The 22,915-nt window shown below is 39.0% G+C and overlaps 1 protein-coding gene across 3 annotated transcripts in view; it reads left to right on the top strand.

Annotated features, from left to right (window-relative positions):
- The window catches only part of CTDSPL (CTD small phosphatase like), a 122,389-nt gene extending 100,044 nt beyond the window's left edge, over positions 1–22,345 (top strand). For 2 of the 3 annotated variants that reach the window (XM_074946377.1, XM_074946376.1), the window contains 5 exons: positions 363–464; positions 3,426–3,482; positions 14,342–14,434; positions 16,216–16,401; positions 18,430–22,345. In XM_074946377.1, coding sequence (XP_074802478.1) covers positions 363–464; positions 3,426–3,482; positions 14,342–14,434; positions 16,216–16,401; positions 18,430–18,555 — 564 coding nt within the window. In that variant the 3' untranslated portion in view covers positions 18,556–22,345. The remainder of the gene's footprint in view (positions 1–362; positions 465–3,425; positions 3,483–14,341; positions 14,435–16,215; positions 16,402–18,429) is intronic. The other variant, XM_074946378.1, reaches the window with a different exon arrangement.
- The last annotated feature ends 570 nt before the right edge of the window (positions 22,346–22,915 follow it).

The raw sequence follows: 22,915 nt of genomic DNA, 5'->3' as shown, positions 1-22,915 counted from the left end.
TATTCTGAGGCATGAGAAATCAGGCCAGTAAAGAAGGTCAGTGCTAGTAATTGTCTCATTTCCACCACTGACTTTAGCTATCAAAATTGTTTTGCTGCGTTCATCTGTATTGCTTAAATTCATCTCCAGAGCATTTGATATTCATTCAAGAAATAAAAATACAGAAAGCAGTTTGTGTATTGCATGAGAGCTTTCATTTCCAGCTGTGTATTGTAAACTGGCAGGAAAAAACTTATTCAACCTTATGACTTCTACATATGTGACTTCCTGTTGCTAACTGCTAGTGAGTAATGCTGGGGGGTGTGTACCTGTGGTTAATGCACAGAAATTTACATTTTTCATTGTGCTGTTTTTTTCTTTAGCCACCAGCTAAATACCTCCTGCCAGAACTGACAGTATTGGACTATGGGAAGAAATGTGTGGTTATTGATTTAGATGAAACATTAGTACACAGTTCATTTAAGGTAAATATACTCTGAAGTGGTCTTTGCTACTTGATCATATGAATGTTAGTGAACACAATAGAGACAGTAATCTTCTTAATATATTAACTAGTCTTACAAGCCACCCATGAATGTTCTGGTAATTGGATCATTTTCTTGATTCAGTATAGACCTGTCTTCATAGAAAAAAGGTGCCCTGTAGACCATTTCCTTATTAGGGTTTTGGGTTTGGTTTTCTAACAGATAGACCTTGAAAGGAGCCTTTTCAGTCATCTCCATCACTATGCGTTGTAGGAAAATTTTCAAAGTTAGTCTATCGTTCCAGATAAACCTGTTGTGTAATCTCTCTCCCTCTACAGAGACGACAAATATACTGCCTCCTTTGGGAGCTGTTCCATCACCAGTTCCTACAATTATTTTCCTGTTCTTTTTGGTTGTGGTGGGGGACAAGGAGGATAGAATGAACATTGATAAAGTAATGAATACTTCTTGTTGCAAGAGAAAGCCCTATCTCTAGGGAAACAAGACACTAACTGAATGATCACTCAGTCCTGTCACTTCAGTAGCTAAATATTCCAGCAGGGTTCAGTATTTAACATACGTAGAACTTGCTGTCCTGAAAAAAACTGACTTTCATTTTCTGAAATGTAAATTCTGCTGCAGTTGAGTCTAGAAATCATAGCTGTGGAAAATGGAATTTCAGGGCCTCTGTATGCTAAGTGGGTGTATAATTCTGCTAGAAGAGATTGTGAATATTACATTAATAAATCTTTGGTGCCAGTAAGAACTGTGTTCTGTGCCAGAAAAGATTGCTCCCAATGTCATAGGGTTCAGTAAATAGGTTTGTCACCACCTCTACTCTAGTCAGCACATTAAGTATACAGCCTCCATTACAGGAAGGTGGGTGGTATATGGTTATTGCTGGTGAGTCAGTCGTTTTGAAGCAGAATCTTGAAGAGTTTTAAAAATTTCTGTGCTGGAGTGTGTTTATTGTTCAGGTAGGATGTAGCGTTAGGACAGAAGCAGTGACCGTTTCAAATTGGCTCAGAAATGAGATCATCCTTCATGTTCTGTAAATCTGAGGCATTATAAAGCATCTCACTTTATAGGAAGATGGTTAAGCAATTAACAGGAGCTATTTCCAGTAACGTTGTAGTACTTTCAATTTTGGTTATACTATATTTTTCATTACAAACATAAATCTTTTATTTTAATCCTAGTAAATATTCAGTTGCCAGACACTTGATGTTGTAAACCATAGTTCATTAGTGGTCTGAATCTGGAAACCATTTTTCTTGGTTGACTTTAAAAAGACCGTATATGGATATATGGTTATGCCTACACTCATGATACAAAGTCAGGATGAAATTGTAGGATTGTATAGATTTGCAAACTGTTAGACTTCAGTGCCAAATCCCTGACTTTTGTAGTCACTCCGGAAGTTATACTTGGGAATTTTCTTAGCGTTCTATCAAGGTAGACACTCATTTGGACTTCTGAGGGGGAAAAATACTCACTTTTTGTAAAGCTATTAAATTATTTACAGAGGGAGGCCAAAATAGCAGGGGAGAAAATGAAGAATATTCAAGAAAGGATGCATGGCATCCACAAAAGTAGCAGAGAATCAGTATCAATCCACAATGTGAAAAATCAGTGTTAACTGAACGCTCCTTAAATTGTGAGTTCTGTGGTTCCTTAGTGAAAATAAAATCTCTATCTCTTCAGGTTATTCTAGCCAGTTAATTTAAAATCATTTGAAAGAGTATATCATCTCCTCAACAATTGACATCACCAAAATCCCTTGTCCAGAGTAGAGGTTTGCACATACTGAAAAGGTTTCATGCTCCCTTGCATTCATTTTCAAAGTTGACAGTGGGAGTCTGTAAGGGGAAAACCAAATGCTAAAGTAAATGACTTTAGTTATTCTCTAGCTGGCACTCTTTCCAGTGCATCTCAGTGGTACGGGTGAGCTTTGTGCTGTCTTTCATCCGAGATGAGGCCCTTGCCTGCTTCTGGTCACTAAAGAGCTCGTGATAATTTTCACAAGGGTAGAGTTAACAACTGCTGGATGTCCAAGCCGACTACCTATTTGAATAATTGAATTCCAACTAGTTAAATTCCTTCTGCAGTTTCCTTTAGTTGTGGTATTCTTCACTAAAGTGACCTATGGCAGTGTGCTCTGTTTCACAGTTATTGCATTCTACCCCAAGGGTTGGCTACTTTTAAGTGGGGAGGTCGTGTGTGACAGCATAAAAATATGTTGAGGCCCTTCAATATGAAATACATTACATAAAAGGAATTAATATACTTTAAAAGTACATAACAGTAATTTTGCAATGAAATAGTTTCAGATAGCTGCAGATGCTTGTATTTAGAAGCACCTAGAGCTAAACTTTTTATTTATTTTGGTGCTCCTTTTTGAAGACAGCTTCCTGAGGGAATATTTCTCATTTTCCCTGTTTGCTACTTCAGCATATTTGAGCAGCCTTTGGTGCAGCTAGTCTATTGTGTTAAATACACATCTGAAGGATGGGGGAAGGGAAGCGTGTTTTATAAGGGTGGAAAGCGTCATCAGAAATGATAGTTCAGTAGTTTAATGACAAATCCCCATCATGAGACAATAGAAACAAATATTAAAATCAGACTTGAATCAGGGAGATCCTTCGCATTCTCTCACCATCCTTCTGTAAAACAATCCCAGGTCCTATGCAAAACCTGAGTTTAGTCACATTGAAAAATTGCTGTGAAGTGTATTATTCAATCTATGCTCTATGAAGTTTTTTCTTTTCAATATCAAAATAGGCAATGTTTCCAGCTTTTTATATTCACTGTGGGGGAGAGATTTCCAAAGGCTCATATTGGGACTTTTGGTGGAAATTAGGAGCCTGACTGCTGTTGGTGCCTTTGAAAAGCTCCCCCTGTAATGGTATTTACACTTGTTTTTTCGAAAATATTATCTGACTTTGTTGTCATTCTTTCTAGCCAATTAGTAATGCTGACTTCATTGTTCCTGTTGAAATCGATGGAACCATACATCAGGTAAGCATTGCTCTTAAATTGAGCTCTAATTTGTTCAGAGAGTTTAAGGCCAGAAGGGACTTTTATGTCACAGGCCAATATCTTGTACACAATGATCCCTTGATTTTTTGAGAGTCACTCTTTTCCAGGATGTAGTTCCCCATTCTGTAGGAATGGCCTTAGTCTTTGTTCCTAGATGTATAACTTTGCATTTGGCTGAATTAATGCACAATCCAGATAGCTCTGTATGACTGTTTGTCCTCATCATTATTTAATACTCTGCCAATCTTCGTCATCTGCAGATTTTATCAGCAGTGATTTTATATTTACTTTGTATTGCATACAGTTCCTCAGTGTTTTGACATACAGGAATTTACACATCAAAAATTAGTTAAATATAACTCTTCTGCTTATTTTAAAAGCTAAAAATAATCTGACATTAAGCACATTATTCAGTAACCAATAATATCCCTAAATAGCAAGTATTTTGGAATGACTAAGTCCAGAAGGAATTGATACCGCCAAACTTTGGCTAAAATAAAAGCTGAATTGCTGTGTGCAAAGGATATGTTCTCACCTCTACATAGAATAAAGCAGCTGTCTGGTTTGTCAGTCGCTCACAACACACCTGAAGCTTGTAAGAAGCAGGGTTGCAACTCACACTTCTTGTTTTATATGGCATTGCTTTGAGTAAATGTGTGTGTTTCTATAATTGCACTAATACAGTTCAGTTATCATAACTCCAGAAAAAAGTCACTTTAAGCCTTTTGGGTGACATACTGCATTATATTATAGTCCTGGTGTTTTGGACCTTGGTTTCTGCATGTCGGAATATTTTCCTCAATCATACTCTTTATTCATCATTTATTACTGTCAATTCTTAATTTTAAAGGATTGTCAGAGATATGGGAATATTTTAATACAAAAAATAGATGATGATTTTCAGTTATTTGACATAGATTTACAGTTGCCAAAATGGAGATTTTTATCTTCTCAGGCCGGTTAATGGCCTACCTGATGAGTCGTGTCTAACTGCCAGTGTCCCTCTAACTACTTCAAAACTCTTTCTAGAATCTTCTCCTCAGGACTTTGATATCAATTTCTGACTCCTCTTGTGGATTCTAAGCTTCTCCAAGCATGAAGTGATCTAACGCCACTTTTACAAACATTGTCTGTCCAGGTAACAGCTATTTCTAAGACATTTATCATTCCCTAAAAGCACCGACCAGCAGAGGCAGATTATAAACTGAAATTCCATATAAACAAACATTTTGTAAAAACACTCAAGTATGCAAAATAGAATTAAATATGTGTGCCAAGCATTCATGCTTTTACATTCCTTCCTCTCGCCCTTCACCTTTTGTCTGTATTTAGATTTTAAGCTCTTCAAATCAGGGTTCCTTGTAGTCTTATATGTCTTTCAAGTGCGTAGTCTGTTTAGGATAATATGGACAAAATTTTCAAAAGTGACTCGTGATTTTGGGTACCTCAGTTTTTGGGACTTCTACATCAGACACCTTAAGTGAGATTGATTTTCAAAACATGGTGAATATGTACTCTCTGAAAATCAGGCCCCTTTAAAGGATCTCAGATTGGGCATCCAAAAATGGAGGCATTCAGAATCACTAATCACTTTTTCAAATCTTGGCCCACATAAATAATGCTCATAAGTTTCTCCCTCCAGACAAGCTCAAACATTGCAGAGTTTGTTAAAACTAGCCTGCACTAGGTACTATAAACTTGGATCCTAATTTTCTGATGAATTGAGCCTGCTAATTGGTTAAAATATCTTTTGTTGGTTAGAATAGGTAATATGCTAGATTGTAAAAATAACTGATTACATTTCTTAGCTGTATATAATTTAGGGGTGTGTGTGTGTGTGTAAATCAACCTGAAGAGCTCTGTGTAGCTCAAAAGCTCATCTCTTTCACCAGCAGAATTTGGTGCAATAAAAGATATTACCTCACCCACCTTGGTCCCAGAATAGTAGAAACAACATGGCTACAACACCACTGCAAGCAGTCTTTGAGTAATCAGTTTAGTTATTGCCTGCACAAATATTGTCCTGTCACTACTTATCTGAAGACTGTTCAGTAGCCTGTAAAGTAAGTTAGTAGTCTTAGTCTGATTCCTAAAATGAGTGTATACATTGCGAAAACTATCCACACAGTTGTCACCACTTGACACACTTGTTAAACATCTTAGAGGCCAAAGATTAAATGGGCAATGGACTGAAATATCCTTTAGAATGACAGGTTTCAGAGTAGCAGCCGTGTTAGTCTGTATTCGCAAAAAGAAAAGGAGTACTTGTGGCACCTTAGAGACTAACCAATTTATTTGAGCATAAGCTTTCATGAGCTACAGCTCACTTCATCGGATGCATTCAGTGGAGTGAGCAGTAGCTCACGAAAGCTTATGCTCAAATAAATTGGTTAGTCTCTAAGGTACCACAAGTACGCCTTTCCTTTAGAATGGTGGTCCTTCTGCCAGCAATGATTGTATGCCTGTTCTGTGGTGGAGAACTTCAGTTTTTAGGATTATTAGTCTTTCATCAGCACTACATTCACTTACAAGGGACAAGAGCGTATATATTTATTATTTTATTTTTTTATTTTTTTTATTTTTGCGTTGTCATGTCCAAAGGCCTACGTAAGGATTAGGATTTCATTGTGCTAGGAACTGTACGAACACACAGGTAGACTCAATGTCTGCCCCAAGAGTATACAGTCTAATTTTGAAGCAAGATGTCAGGAGTGAGTGACACAAACCGTAGGAGGAAACATAGTAGATTAACAATAAGATCAGAGTCGCATACATTGCATTACATACCAAAACACAAACTACACTAAAAGAATGTTACATTTGAAAAATCAAACACTCAGAAATTAAGAAATACCAGAATTAAGGTTGCCTGTTCAGTCCCCTTCTTCATTCACTACACACCTTCCAACTTCTGCAACAACTTACTGCAGTTAAGCACCAAGATCTGGTGAATGCATGTGAAGTTCTGAAAAACTGTGTCCATAGGGTGGGTTTTTTTCATGTGTATGATAAATAGTATGAAGGGTAATTGGCCCTTCCAAAGACTTCCTGTGTTAGATTGGGCAAGTAATTTAAACACTGTGAATTACCATTTCTTCATTTGTAAGATGGGGATAATACTTCCATTCCTACCAGATTGTTAAAAAATTAATTGTAAAGCATTTGAGATGTGGGGACAGACAATAGTTAATTAATTGTAAAGCATATGAGCTCTGAAATGTTATGAAGCTATACAAACAATAGTTAAATCTGCTGTGTCAGAAAGCAGTAGAATTTTGTCAAGCAGCAGCTTGTCTGAAAAAATGGGGATGGGGGGGAGCCACCAACTTGCCTCAGTGGGGAGGGTGAACTTGATGGGGCTAGCAATGGAAGGTGACAGCCCCAGCATTGAGGGAGGGAGACACTTTCTGAGGGACACCAAGTAGCTCCTGCCCCCGAGATGTCTCTAGCACCCATTGGCCAATTATGGGGGAGGGATGCTGATTGGCCATCATCCCCAGATCCAGGGATTTAATCTGGAGCAGGAGCCACATAAAGCCTCATTCAACTCCATTCCAGCTCCTTTCCTTGAAGAAAAGATGAGCAATATGGTACTCAGTATAGAGGAATTCTGTGCAGTTCATGTGATGTAAAAGTAATCACCTGTCGGGGAAAAGTAATATGTAAGTATTGTCTGTCTAATAATATTTGGGGGCGGGGGGAATCCAATTAATAGATGCCAAGGCTGTATGAGAGGGACCTTTATGATCTAGTGTGACCTCTTGCATAGCACAGGCCATAGAATTTCACCAGGTGGTTCCTTAGTTGTTTGTCTGAATCTGCCATCCTTGTATTATGTATAAACTCCTTAAAACAGAAAGATCATTGAGCAATTGGGAAGTATTTTATACCCATTTTAAATATGATAGAAGCTCTGAAATGTTATGAAGCTATACAAACAATAGTTAAATCTGCTGTGTCAGAAAGCAGTAGAACTTTTGTCTGGAAAAAATATTACCTTGCCTGATCTTACACTAAAGGGGTCTGTTTTAGGTAGCGTCTACACAGCGGGGGAAAAAACCAACAGCACCAAGTCTGAAAGCCTGGGCTCAGGCTATGGGGCTAAAAATAGCCGTGTAGACAGTCCTGCTTGGGCTGGAGCCTGGCAAGTGGGGAGGGTCTTAGAGTCTGAGCTCCCGCCCAAGTGGGAACATCTACACGGCTGGTTTTAGCCCCTCAACCTGAGCCCACAAGCCCAAGTCAGTTGCCCCGGGCTCTAAGACTCCGTGCTGCTGGTTTTTCTTTGCAAGGTAAACAAGCAAAGGGTATGTGCAATTAAACACCCACAGCTGGACTTTGTTAGCTGACTCGGGTTCATGGGGCTCTGGCTGCAGGGCTATAAAGTTGCAGTCTAGAGGTTCAGGCTCAGTCTGGAGCCTGACCTAGGGGACCTTTAAATGGAAGAGGGTATGTCTCTGTTGCAATTAAGAACCCGTGGCTGGCCCATGCCAGCTGACTCAGGTTTGCAGGGCTTGGGCTAAGGGGCTGTTTCATTGCAGGGCAGAATTCTGGGCTTGGGCTGGGAGGGCCCCAGAGCTCAGGCTGCAGCACAAGCCTGGAAGTCTATACTGCAGTGAAACAGCCCCTTAGCCCAAGCCCAGCAAGCCCGAGTCAGCTGGCAGGGGCCATTTGAGAGTTATTAATTGCAGTTTAAACATACACAGAGGGGTCCCAGAGCTTGAGCCCAAGCCTAAGCATCTGCACTGCAATTTTATAGCCCAAGTTGGCTGTCACGGGCCAGCTACGGGTGTTTAATTGCAGAGTAGACATACCCAAAGTTGCATTTTTGTGCTGCTCTGTAATTTTCTGAAGTGCCCTATCTGAAACACATTTCATGTCTTCTTAAATACAACAACTTAACTCTTTCTGATTTTCTTTAAATATCAGTATAAAATGTATTAATGTGCATTTGGCTATGAAATACCTTGAATTCTCTTGGAAAGTATAGCAGTATAACACATCTAGTAAGCTGTTATTCTCTTTACATTGTAATCTCCAAGTGACACACTAAGAGCTTAATTATCCTGTCAGTGGCACATCCCATAGCATGTTTATGGGAACAAATACCTAGGATGACCACTCCAGTCCAAGCAGATGCTGTACTGACTAGATAATAGCATGGTCCTTTTCACTAGTTTCTAGTCACCAAAATTTCTGTCCCTCCAGTTGAGAGAGTCAGTCAAAGTAATCTTGTTCCCTACCAAATTATTCATCAGAAATCAAGATCAATGAAACACATTTGTTAGAATTCATGAAGTTTGTTTTGAGGAGGTTTATCAAGGCTTGAGGTGGGCCCACTCAATACAATAAATCGTTGTTTCTCAACCTTTTCCATACTGCAACTTTGACATTTTCCATACCAGGACCATCTCTCCCTGGAACTCGCTTCCCGTTTAGGAGCATGGGAAGGGCCAGGTGGTTGTGACACCGAGGTTGAGAAGCCATGCATTAGAAAGTTTTAATTCTGGTTCCCAAGAGCATCAGTAGGGTACACTCATTTGGCTACTAAAAGGTGGATAACATTTTAAATGAAGTGACTCAGAAGTTTGGAGTTGTTCTTTGGAATGTTCCATGCACTTGACAATATTGTGTGGTAGCTTTTGATAACTTGCTTTATATCGTCTCTATAGAAGAAACTATTGACACTGACTCAGCTCCAATCCCCCCATATGATGAGTATCAGGATCCTTAGTTTAGGTAGTTCTTGGTCTATTATCCAGGTTGCCTTACCTAACTTGATTCATGTCTTACACTTGAATGATTAGGAGCAGAAAAGGCAGCCAGCAACAGTTTGATTTGGTGTGGTTTTGGACTGAGTTCTTGTTCCTTACTAGGACATTGATCTAAAGTTGCCATACTTTGTAGTGAACACTGCTATTGGTTGTTCAGTGTTTTAACAGTGTATTAATAAGGAAAAAATAATTTTTAGCCAATGAAAATAAGAGAAATGTTTATGAAGTTTATTTAGAATATTGTATGTGATTATTTTTTTTTCAGTGGGGAACAACTTTAAATACAAACTTTCTCTTTATAAAGGACCAAGTTCCTCAATTATTCTCCTGGAAAAGGCTGTGACCTCGTTCAAGTAATCCAGGATAGGCTGTGTGCAATCTAATTGGCCTATTCTTGATTACTTGCACTGGGAGGCAACCATGACAAACGAACCAGATATGTGAAGACTCAAGAATCCACATTATTTCCCCCCCTTTCTGTTAATAGGAAGTGCATACGCGGTGAAATGAAGATTACAGGTGCTTGAGTTGTCTTGGTCAGACTGTTCTGCTATTGCATGAAGATTCCAAAATTCTAAAACTGATGTTTTAAAAACCAACTGTATGGTGCTATTTCTAACATTACACTAAAGCTTGCTGTTCTGTGTACAAATACTTTATTCTCCAAAACTGACATTCATATGACATAGAGTATATTTACAGATAAGTTTTCTCAAACAGTTACACTTAATTTGGGTGATGCCACTTACAACAGTTCTAAACTAAAAACTGACAGATATATGCAGTATTGTAAGACCTTGCCTAAAGCCGGGAAATACCATTTAAATGTTAATGTCCAAGAGAAGGTTAATAAAAAGCGATGATATTCCTTTAAATTGTTACCAGAATAGAGCGGTAATTAGCAAAGCATGCATCCCAAGAAGTACAGATATGAAAAAAAAGGTGGGGGGGGGGGTCCTGCCCTGAAGACAGTATGTAAAGCTGAGAGAAAAGCCAGGAGTCAGTCAGTCTAGAGACTTGAACTGAAGACATCATATAACAGAAAAAAGCCAAGCCACAAATAAGCATGCAGCATTGAGATTCAAGTCCAATAACTAATGAAGCAAAGAAAATAATACAGTAAATGAGAATGTAAGGAGACAGAGGAGAAAAGAACTGCACTGTCAAATGGAGAAAAGGTTCATGTGAAGTAGATCAAGGGAGTTTGTAGTTCAGCATTATCAACACACTTGCAGTTGCTACCAACACCTTGTAGGGTTGCCAACTTTCTAATGACACAAAACCGAACACCCTAGCCACACCCTGTCCCCAAGGCCCTCTCCCCCGCTCACTACATTCCCCCTCCCTCGGTGACTCGCTCTCCTCACCCTCACTCACTTTCACTGAGCTGGGGCAAGGGCTTGGGGTGTAGGAGGGGGTGAGGACTCTGGCTGGGGGTGCAGGTTCTGGGGTGGGGCTGAGGGATTCAGCGTGCGGGAGGGGGCTGCGGGGTTGAGGCATGGGATTGGGGTGCAGGAGGGGGTGAGGGTTCTGGTCTGGGGCTGTGGGCTCTGGGATGGGGCCGGGGATGAAGGCTTTGGGGTGCAGGAGGGCGCTCAGGTTTGGAGGGGCTCAGGCCTGTGGCAGGGGGTTGGGGCTCGGGGTTGGGGCGTAGGCTTACCTCGGGTGGCTCCTGGTCATTGAGGCTAAAGGCAGGCTGCCTGCCTGCCTGTCCTGACACTGTGTTGCGTGCGCCAGAGAAGAGGCCAGCAAGTCCAACGCTAGTAGGCGGGGGGGGCAGGAGGCTCCATACGCTGCTGTTGCCTTCCGCAGGCATGCGCACACACCCCTCACCAGCTCCTGTTGGCTGGGAACTGGTGCTCAGGGCGGGGGCAGCGTGCAGAACCCCATGGGCCCCTCCGCCTAGGAGCTGAACCTGCTGGCCGCTTCCGGAGTGCAGCGCAGTACCAGGACAGGTAGGGACTAGCCTGCCTTAGTCCTGCAGCACTGCTGACTGGACCTTTAATGGCCCAGTCAGTGGTGCTGACCAGAGCCGCCAGGGTCCCTTTTCGACCGGGTGTTCCGATCAAAAACCGGACACCCGTTCACCTTTACACCTGGTGATAACTTTTCAGAAAGCAACTTCTATGGGGAACGCCTCCCTCTCACTTCCCCCTGCCCCCACTAAGCACTCAGAAACCTTGTTTAGAAAAACATTGAGGCACTGTTGGAGGAAGTGTGTGTGTGTGTGTGCGCATGCGCGTGCGCACTCGCAAGCAGGAAATGGTTAGGCTTTATCCAGAAATTGGAAGTGGTTCTGTAGCATGTACTAAGAACTGGCATACACAACAAGGCATCTGAATTAGTGATGAGGAGAAAATCTAGTGGCAGGTGCCCAGGTAGGATAAAAAAGAAGAAACTGAACTAGGGAGGCATGAGAAGGCCTGGAGTACCATGTCATAATGTGAGGCTGCCTAGTTCCAATTCAGGTCAACTACCTGCTGGCTGCCACAGAAGCTCTGCAAAGGAAACATAAAGGAACTGATTTCAAACTGTATTTCTATTTCAACCAATCTTCATCAGTGAGTTTGTAATCAAGAAATTCAGTTTTACTGTAGGTTGGATATGGCTGCCTTGGTACATGGGAGAACATTTTATATTGCAAGCACCCACAGTTTATATGCCTGGGTTGGGTTTTGTAATCATAGTCCGCAGGAGGAGACACTTCTGTAACCTAGTGAGTGCATGTGGGGGATTCTTTGTTATGGTGTGACTGAATGCACTGTTAAAAAAGAAAGGCACTAATAAGGCACAGAACTTCTCATCTGTGGATACAGCAGAACCTCAGAGATACAGACCCCTTGGGAGTGGAGGTTGTCCGTAACTCTGAAATGTTCCTAACTCTGAACACATATTTTGGGCTGTTGTGTACCTAAGTGTGGTGGGAGGAGGATATAAAGCTAAAGAATTTAGAACTTGAATGTTTACAAACAGTTGATGGGTAATGTGCCTTCCTGTTTTCTATTACTATGTGTTGTAAAAGTTGCATTTGGAAGGTAAACCCTAGTCAACAAAGTATCTCTCAGTGAGTCCAGCTTTTAATGAAAAACTAACGGTTATCTTAAAAGGGGAGAGAGAATTATTTGCCACAGTCCTATTGAAATCCAAGAAACTATAGTGCAGTTCTCTGGGAAAAGAGAGCAGCAATTAAATAAACCTGTTCCTAATATAATCTATTGTAAACTTAGTTCCTGAAGTTAGAGTCATTTGATTAAGTAGGGTCAGGTGCTTGCCACAGTAATATTAAAAAATAGGGAATCAGAATGAAAACCAGGCTACAAATTGTCCTCCCCTTCCAAGTATAAATGTAGTGAGAGTCAGCTCCAGTGGCAAAAGTAAAGTTTAGTTCTGATTTAATAAGAATAAGCATAATCTAATCCAGAAAATTGGTTTTGAGGTCCATGTAGCTTGTCACATGACTACCCAGAGTGGAAAGTACATAGCATTTTGATCTGACCGCTTTGGCCTTTAGATTATAGTGCTTTGCATGTACATTCTTTTAATATAAATCGGGTAGTGTTTAAGCCCTGATCATGCAGTGTCCCTTCTCTTCCCTTACTGCATTTAATTTTTACATTATTAAGTTCAAACTGGTGTTTCCATAACTTTCTCTTTCACTGTGTATATGTATGGGCTCACTGCACGTTTGCCTTTTAATATCACTGTTAACCTAATAAAAATAATATGTTAGCCAGTAAAACTCCCTTAAATAACATAAAAGGCATTAAACAAGTTCAGTGTTGCATGTTTTACCTTATGATAGAGAAACCTATTTAATTTAGCAGGCTTTAGCAAGAAATCTACAATGCTGAAATTCTCTTAAATGCAAAAGTAGAAATTCCTAATTTAGTTCTATCAAGAACCTTTATCAAATGCTATCAAGCAAGATAAATAACATAATTTTTTAAAGTAACCATTTAACACAGACACACCCCCTCCCATCCCCCCAGTTTATTGTTTTTACCCAATTGTAAACTTCCTGGATAGGGACTGTGTTTATCTTGGTATATTATATGAACACTAAGCACATTGTTGGTGCTTAACAAATATTCGTAGTAGCTGTATCAATTGCAATAAACAACTGGTTCTTGCTGCAAAATGGCAGCATGGCTCCTTTGCTGGAGCTACTGCTGCCTGAAAGGAGGAAAACCCAGAAGATTTACTGTATTTATGACAAAGCCTCAACTGAAGAGATTTTACATGCTCAGTACAACTCAAAAATATATACTGGAAACTCATTTTTCCATTGAAGAGGTGAAAGCTTGTATTTTATTAATGGGTTTGGAAAATCAATAAAAAACAGCAATAGAGTATGTTATCTGACATCCAGAAACAAAAATTGAAGAGAAGTATTTTTTTTACAGAAGAAAAGAAAGTAGTCAATACATTTCAAAACTCCTCCCAACACAGGATAAAACTTTCCCTCAGATGTTTCCTCTCATACTGTTCAAGAATTGAAGAAACATAAGCATCAAAGAGTCATGCTACTTAAAGGCTCTCAGGCCCAGATTTTTAAAGGTATTCAGAAGGTGCTATGATCTGTTAGCAATGCCTAACTGATTTAGGAGCCTAGATCTCATTTTCAAAAAGGATTTAGGCACTTAGGAACCTAAATCTAATTAAATGTCAATGGGATTTTGGCTCCTGAGTGCCTAGATCTCTTTTGAAAATGGGATTTAGTCTCCTAAATTAGTTAGGCATGGCAACACTGAGCCTAACAATGTCTCAATACCTTTAAAAATGTGGGTCGCAGTTCTTATTGCTTTGGTGCCCCATTACATGTCTGTTTGTCTTTTCAATTTTAAGAATGTATCTTTTCAGCAGGACACAGTACTACCAGTGTGCAGTCAGCATGGGGCTATCAAGTACATATGTTCAAATATTTCATTATTTAATACTATGCTTTATCAGCCTTTTCCTTCATCTGAGCCTCCTGTGTCACATATTAGTCGTACCTACCAATTTTAGGCTAACTCCAGCCTTTTTGGCTTAAGCCTCATTTGACCTAAACAGTTATTGTCATTTCAGGTTTATGTATTGAAACGACCACATGTGGACGAGTTTCTCCAGAGGATGGGAGAGCTCTTTGAGTGTGTACTCTTCACAGCTAGTCTAGCCAAGGTTTGTCGTTTGTCTCTTCCTTCTCTTTAGTATTTTTAATGCTGGTTAGTGGACATTTTGGTTGGGTTTTCTGTGGATGATTGTTTTCCTCACTCGGTATGATGTTAATTTTTCCCCTTTTCTGCTTCTTTGCCTGACAGTGTGTACTTTGTCTGCTAGTGTGTGGGTAAGTGTTTCCATGGTAACAATATCACATATGGGCTTGTCTCATAATGTAGCCTCCATGCATTGCTCATGATGCCAATATGAAAGGCTTACAAGTTACCATGGTTATAGTGGGAAATTAGAATAAATAGTGTACTACATGAAGCAGTATATTAAAGCTGGGCGTGAAATAAGGTGTGCTATATCTAAGCTATGAAATCAGCCAATAGTTCAGAAAGTACTTTGGTGCAAAAACATAGGACACAGATGTCTGAGATGTGGATGTGCAGTTATAATTTCGGTTGAGACTATTAAATGCTGTTCGTAAAGCTTGATATATTTAGCATCTGAAATGCAATATTTTGTGCCCTTTTAGCTCTGGTGAAATAGCATCTTATGTAGGTAGTTTTGTAGTGGATAGTGCGGCTTTAGTTCTGCAATATTTTCGGTGGATTTGTATTTGTGGTTTTGATTTTGAAGTGAAATCAGTTGATCAGTAATTTTTTAATTCATTTTATTTAAATATCTTAGGTTTAGTAAAGCAAGTTAAATTCTAATCTTTTTGTGGCTTTCCGTAGACTCTAGAGATGGGAAAGACCTGTTAAATCATCTAGTTCATCTCCTTGTCAGCGCAGGATTGTGTGTTTACCAATATTGTGTCCAGTCAAGTTCTAAGTCCCAAAGTAGGGGATTTGCACTTTCTATTGAAAAAGTCTTAATAAAAGGAAAGGTTTATTGACAGCAAGATCTATTTTGCTTGCTGTTCAATTTAGAAAAGTCCCATCAAATGATCAATCATATCTTTCAAAGAATTTGTGCTAACTATAATTGTCGAGGATATCTGCTCTTACAATCTGGTTTCCTATCTAGGTGTCTCTCCCCTCCCACCCTCTTGGGCTATTACTATCAATTCTTGAGTCAAAATTCATGCCATCACGTGCTATGGTACTTACATCATCTTTGAGGTGTGATATGTAGCACTTCTTTCCTTTGAATAATGCCAACACAGAATGTTACAAATGGATATTTGTATTAGATATTTTTGCCTGTCCTCTCACGACTGGAGTGTGCATGTTTTGGGGATCTTCAGATCCCTTGCTGACATCAAAAGTCAACATGCATTATTGACAAAGGCACATCATGAATTAGGCTGTCAGATGCCTCCTCCATTACCCTTGACTTCACAGGTACATGGAATTGAATTTGGTACGAGTAGCTGCAGAAGTGGCATCATGTGCTCTAGGTTTACCATTACTTTTTCATGCATTTTTACAGTCGTGTTAAGTGGGATCTCTGAACTCATCAGCTTCTAGGAGTTAAAGGACAAATGTAAAGAGCCCATGTTGAGATGTGTTAAGATAATTAGTAAATCATAGCAAGCTTTACAATGCAAGTTATTTTCTTTCTGAAAGATAACTGTACTGCAGTCCTGTTACCCATTTATTAATAATTTTAGCTTTGCTAGTACATAAATTAATATTAAGGAGAAAAAGCTGAAGCAAAGCAGATTGTAGTTCTGTCTATAATTGTCCTTTTTATTTGTCCTTAATATTTAGTTCTAGGAAACATTGCTGTACCTGCAGACATGCAATTTCCGTTTTTTAAACTTCTGAATCATATTAACTTCTGTCTTTAAGTATGCGGATCCAGTAGCAGACTTGTTGGATCGCTGGGGTGTGTTCAGGGCAAGACTCTTCAGAGAATCCTGTGTTTTCCACAGAGGAAATTATGTGAAGGATCTGAGTCGACTGGGAAGAGAGCTGAGTAAAGTTATTATAGTGGATAACTCTCCTGCATCTTACATCTTCCATCCTGAAAATGCAGTAAGTAGTCCCAAGGAATAACTTCCTCTCTTTGGTCTTCCGTGGTCTGGTTTCCACATTCAAACAATATTAAGTACTCAGATTTACTCTTAAAGTGTTAATTAGTGTCAACAGCATCGTCATCCTCTGAAACATTAAGTAGAAGATCAGGTTCTAGTGCTAGCTATTAAGAAAGTTAGATATAGGCCAAGCTTCTCCACGCTACTCTGCCAATTCATCTTTCTCATGCCTAGCTCTCATTCAATTTTTAGCTTTGGGCATCTTCTGAAGAAACTGCTAATTGTGCAGAAAAACACCAAACAGTGTGATGTCTTTATAACCACTCCTTATACAGGCTGGTAGAAGAGGGGGATATTCATCCAAAACCCTCAAAACGATTTTTATTTTTTTAATGGGTACTCTGACTTTGTTTCACATGAGTGAAGCTATTTTAATAGACAAGCTAATAACTATTTTTACTGGCACAAGTTGAATACCTGTCTGTGTTTTTTATTTATAGATTTTCCTTTATTGTGAGTTAAGATTGTATTTGAGGAGAATTGGCAGACCTGATGCTGCTTCCTTCCCTCCTTTCCTTATCTGCTAATTAGAATTTCTGTTACGGGTCATTCTGTGATTAGGAATACTAGTCAACCAGCTTATCCAGCTTTAGAAATAAAGCGAAGGGAAGAGGGTGGGTTTTGGTGGTAGTATAAATGCCAGTAATACAGATATTTCTCACTCAAGGAATTTCTTCATATTTGCCTTTGGAGATTGAGAGTAGAGATCCTTGCTTTTGGGATGTGCAATCCACATGAAGCCTGGAACCCATTGGAAAGCTTTTGCACTTGGGGTTGCACAAACAGAGACCTCTCCATCAACCACCACTCTCAATATACACACATACACTTCTCTTGCTAGTCACCTAGCAAGCTGGGACTCCCTCTAGTTCCCTTGAAACATTAAGTTGCCCATCAGGCATTTTCTTTGTTTTTGAGGATTATTTTACTGTCAGTTGTTAGATTTAGTGTAGCTTTTAGCTGATATGGTAAAAAGTGAAGGTTTAAGGAAAGCTTCTTAAAACATGGAATTTCTGAACTCAGGCCCTCAAATCCTGATGCCTTGGATGTTTGAGTGAGAGACCTTACCTGTTTAGTGCCACATAAGGCTTCAGTTTACCTCATTTTACCAGCTCTGCATGCAAGGATCAGGAGCCACAAATCTAATCCATGCTGAAGGTTAAAAATCAAAGCAAGCTCCAGACCACTTTTGGATGTTATAAAATCCAGTGCTAAGAAGTTATCTGAGTTATTAAATCCTGTGTGGAAAAGCGCTAAAAGCTAGTGGCAATTCCAGTCCCTGGAGGACCACAGAATGAGACCAGATCCAAAACAGACTCTAATGCATTACTTCAGTAAGATCCCATAGTGAAAATACACAATATTCTTCCCTAGAGCCACTCTACTCCTTTATGAAGCATTATTCTCTGAACCTTGCCTCAAAATCTGATGTACAGTACAGAGCAGTTGGGTATTCATTGTTCAAATATTTCCTCCTCAGTTACACTTCCATGAGGGTTTCTTGCTCTATGCATAGGCATCTGTATTGACAGTACTCTAAGGAGAAAGAAAAGAGACTCACCGGTAATTGGAGTTTTTCCAACTAGATTATCGGTGTAGAGTCATAGTCTGCACCCTACTTCAGGCTATTCTGGATTCTAAGGAGGCAGAAGACATTGAAGGGGAGATGTGCCGTGCCTCATGTAACCTTGCTTGGAACATTCCACATCTGGAAAGAGTCTGCAGTTAGCTTTCCAGAGGTTCCAGTCTTGATGTGGGTGTGCAAGTATATCTTAAGGATGTGGGTCTGAACTGGCAATGTACTTGAACCTCAGTTACAGGTGAGTAACTTTTCTTTATCATGGTCATTAGCTGCCGGTAGGATGCCTGCCAGTAGGTGCTGTAAGCTAAGGTTCTGAGGTAGATGGAAATTGTGCATGTGTTCTTGATGTAGCAAAGCCTCTTCTATTTTTCTCTTCCTCTGTTTCAGGTGCCTGTGCAATCCTGGTTTGATGACATGACAGACACAGAGCTGCTAGATCTTATTCCTTTCTTTGAAGGACTAAGCAGAGAGGAAGAAGTTTACAGTATGCTTCACAAACTTTGCAACAGGTAGCCCTTAAATCTGACTGCTTCTGGTTGATGGCAGTTGCTACAGACTCTTTCTCCATCTCTCAGCTCTTTCAAACTAAGCTTTGAGGAGGCTGCTCCTGTCAGACGTGCTACTCTTGATCTTCCTGTTACATTGTACACGAAGGACAATCATGAGTGATGCTAGTGAGCCTTCAGAAGCCTGACACCCTAAGGTCACATGTTCTGACTACTTTTTTTAAAAAAGAAAAAAAGAAGCTATTTTAAATGGGACTCTTTTAATGACTTTCGTAAGTGGACATATTTTACTGGATCAGCTTTTCTTAAAACATGCCAAAAAAAGAAGCTTGTTGTATTTCAGCGGTCAAATTTCTGTCCCCTCCCACTATGCAGACAGTTCCCCCCCTCTGCTTAGAGCAGTTGACCTGACTCTGAATTTTTTTCTTACCGAATGAAGTGCCTTTTTGAATGTTATTTTAAGATAAAAGTTCATTTTGTATAAGGTGTATTTCCAGACATCTTTTAGTCTTGTATTGTCTAAACGCTTTAAAAAGGAAAAAGGATTTTTTTATAGAGCACTGTAATATATGGTAACAAAGGAAAAAGTTGAAACAAATACGCTGGGGTCCTGTCTCCATGGTGATGTTAAGTTGTATTCATTACATTTTGTCATGCTCAGAAGGTTTAGGAGTTTGGGGAGGGGTGATTTTAGTTACAGGTTTGTGTCACTATGGTCTTACTCATTTTGGACACCGTTTGAACATATCTGCAGTTTGGGTATTAGGGTATGATAGAATTGGGAAAATGTGGTGGGAAATAGATCTCAAGCACCTTTTGTGCTAGATGGATCAAGTTCTGTTATCTCTGCTTGCGCACAACTGCCATGCCTCTCCAATTTTTTAAAACATCATAATGAGAAACCCATTCTATTGGGGGGAAGGGAGGGAGAATCTATTTATTGATCTACATTCTTACAAAAACCCATCTGGGTAAGCTGGATGTGTGCTGAGCTGTTAAGAGTATTTTTTCTCTTAATCGTTGCTACTGTATACTCACCAAATGGAGCTGACCATCGGCTGTTATACTGTTCTTTGCCACTGTGCCTGCGCTACAAAAACATTTGCTGTAAGCTGCAAATTTGGGCAATAAATGAAATGCAGGTGATATACCCCACCCTTATGTAGTAAACTTGTGGTATATGACATCCCACGTACTCAGTTAAAGGTGACCTGCAAAGGACTTTGAAAAATGCCTTTTGCTGCTTTATGCACCATAAAGAAGCAAAATGGAGGTATGAGCCCAATTTATTTTAAAGTGGGGGCTTTTTTTTTCCTGTTTGTGTTTTTCCTTAGAAATGTCAGGAATGTAAACTGAACTTTCCTGGCTTTTGCTGAACACTTGTTGAGAGTCTCGGATGTAGATTGGGAGCCATATCACCCCTGCTGGAGGTGTGTTTAACTCAGAATTCCTTTCTCTAACTTACTCTTTAGGCTCTGGAGTTAAATAGGTGTTAACTTAGAATATTAAAAACAATATAAAAATCTACTAAAAATCCTGTCTTCTCAGTTCACTTGGCTTTCATTCATTTTTGATGTCATAGTTACACTAGGTCTTCATCCAGGGTAGACAAGACCTGAATTTCTGATGCTAAAAACACGTGTAACTGTTGTTTTTAAGCCTTTTGAAGCAAAAAGGCACAGCCCTTTTTTTCCTTTCCCGGGTCACCTTTTAACCATTTTTACACCAGTAGAAATCTAATCATACAAATTAGCCATTATTGGCAGGCATCAAACAAAGTTAAACTAATAATTTGGTGCTTTAATTAGCCTACTGTCAAATGTCACAGGGTAGATACAAGTTGCCTTTTTTACAGGTATGACCAATAGGAATTACAAGAAGCTGACCTAGATTGTCATCCTTGGCTAAAACATTTACTAAGCAGCTTAATAAATTCATTCCTAAAAGGGTGGGCCAGCCTACACAGTCATGGAATAGATTATCACAGGGGCAGTATAAGACTGAGAGAGGACTTGTCTCCTTGCAGGGCAGCTTTGCACTGTGCTCACAGTGTTTCTCAGTGAGGGTGTTCTAAGCAGTACCATGACATTTAAGTCACTCTTTTGTTCTCTTACCAGTTGTCATTACCTTAGTACTGTATGTTTCTATGCCAGAACTAAATTCTGACAATTAAAAAAAAAAATCTAGATGGTTTAAAAGGACATATGGATTCTGGTTAGTCCATTACATTTGCGTTCAATCTAAGATCTTTAGTTTTGTTTTTGAATACTGAGTAATGAAACCGTAAACTGCCAAAAAGTTGTTCTCTGAGCAGTATTTTTAACTGTATTTGTGACCTCTGTGCCTCAGATACAGTCTGCAGGGAAGTATTCAGGTTGTAGTTTATTGTGCAGGTGTGATGAGAATGGCTGAAAAAAATTCAAAGATTTTCACACAAGTATTAGACCAAACAGTCTTACCAATTAGACAGTGAATAACCCCTTCATGAGACATTACCATTTAGACAGTTGTGATCTGTTGTACATGAGACAAACCATGTCATCAGCTGTTCACACTTATAAAAGCAGTGATTTCATGAACCCAGTTGCCTTAAATGTCTGTGAATGAATGTTGATATTAAAGTGACCTGTATTGTTTTGAAATCAACATGTAATGGACAACTGAACTTCTGTTCCCACATCTGAAACCATTTTAACGACTAATACTATACAATCACTGTCTTTGTGTTCTTTCTGTACAGTTTTAATGCCGTTTTGGGCTTTTGTAATCCACAGAGTTCCAGAAAAAATTGGCTTTATAATTTCAACTGATAAAGCATACAAAATAACACGCAGCGCTCAAAAATGACAAAATCAGGGGTATAACATAGTAACATTTCTGATCCATGCTAATATTGTAAGTGCATTTTATATATGATTTTTGTTTGAGTTCTAATCATGGTAAGTTTCACTCTAGAATGTGAGAATATTTTTGGATAATACCCGATTCCTTCTGACCTCAAACGGGGTGGTTGTTTAAGATCAAGTTTTGGGTTTCCTAAGTGTTTGGATTTTTTACAGTATGTGAGCAACTATCATATATACCTTTTTGCACTTTATTTTCCCACACTTAAAAAATCCAGATTTTTATAAGCTCTTTAGGTTTATATATAACTATATATTTGAAGCACCTAGATTTTAACAAAGCAATATAGATCTCAACATAATGCCAGAAAAAGAAGTGGAATGTTTGTAAAAATTGCAATATGATTATTTTGGTTTTACTTTAATTAAATGAGATTTTGAAAATCAAAACAGAAAATCAAATTATTTCCCAAAGTTCTTCCATATTTAAAAGTGCAGTAGTGCATGCTGCATGTGGGTCACCAAGACTGTTAGAAACCTTGTCTTTCAATTATAATTCCCAGATATTATCGCAAAACTATTAAAAAGTCTTTCCCAGTGGATCATTCAGTTCAGCTAAAGAAATGCTACCCAAAGTTCCGTTGTCCTTTCTGTGTTGGGTTAAAAAAAGGTTATTTCCCTGCATAGGGATATATATAATATATATATATATTTTTTTAATTTAAAATGTAAGGCAGAGTGCCATAAATTCTTGAAATTCAACTAAAATGTTATGATTAAATTGCCATCTGTAAACTAGGGCTGTGCGCAGAATATTTGTTAAACACCGGGAAGTTTTGAATGGAAGATTTTAGCAAATGTACAATACTACTGTATTCATTTAGGTAGCTTTGGAAAAAAACAAAAACTGTTTCTTGTTTTTCCCTTTAATTCCTTTTTAAAAACCAGTGAAGTTATACATGGAAGAAACCCATCACCTGAAGAGCTTGGTTATCAGTGTGTTCAGTCACTTTATCACGGCATGATTTTGATTAGAGTGGTTGGGGGGGGACAATAAAATACTTAAATTACACTCGCTTGTACTGGGGTTGCCGCTTTGAAATTTCAATGTAAAAAGTCTGTAGCAATATAATTTACAAAAACACACGATCCTATGTTTTACAGAATTTTTTTTACTAATAAAACACAGAACCGCACAGCCCTATTGTAAAAGAAAAAAAATGTTTGTGGCTCTGATTTCAAAGATGCTGTGATGTATGCCTTTGTGTGGTGAGGAGGGCAGGTAAGACTTGGGTTGGGGAATTGCTTGAAATTCTATAGGATAACTATGCAAAAAGAGCTGTTCGTTTTCTGTTCATATTTTATTGTAAAAATCCAGCTGTCTGGCTTTTTGTTAAAACTGTTCTGGGAAATTAAGAGGAGTAAGCAATGGACATATTGCTTGTTTGTCTAATAATGGAGCTGTTTACACTTTAATGCAATGAACAATCCAGCAATACTTGAGAAGCACTACATATACAGTGT

The sequence above is a fragment of the Natator depressus genome, chromosome 2, assembly GCF_965152275.1.
Source record: "Natator depressus isolate rNatDep1 chromosome 2, rNatDep2.hap1, whole genome shotgun sequence".
Lineage (NCBI taxonomy): Eukaryota > Metazoa > Chordata > Testudines > Cheloniidae > Natator > Natator depressus.
The sequence above is the reverse complement of the archived record's forward strand: the minus strand, read 5'-3'. Positions and strand labels throughout refer to the sequence as shown.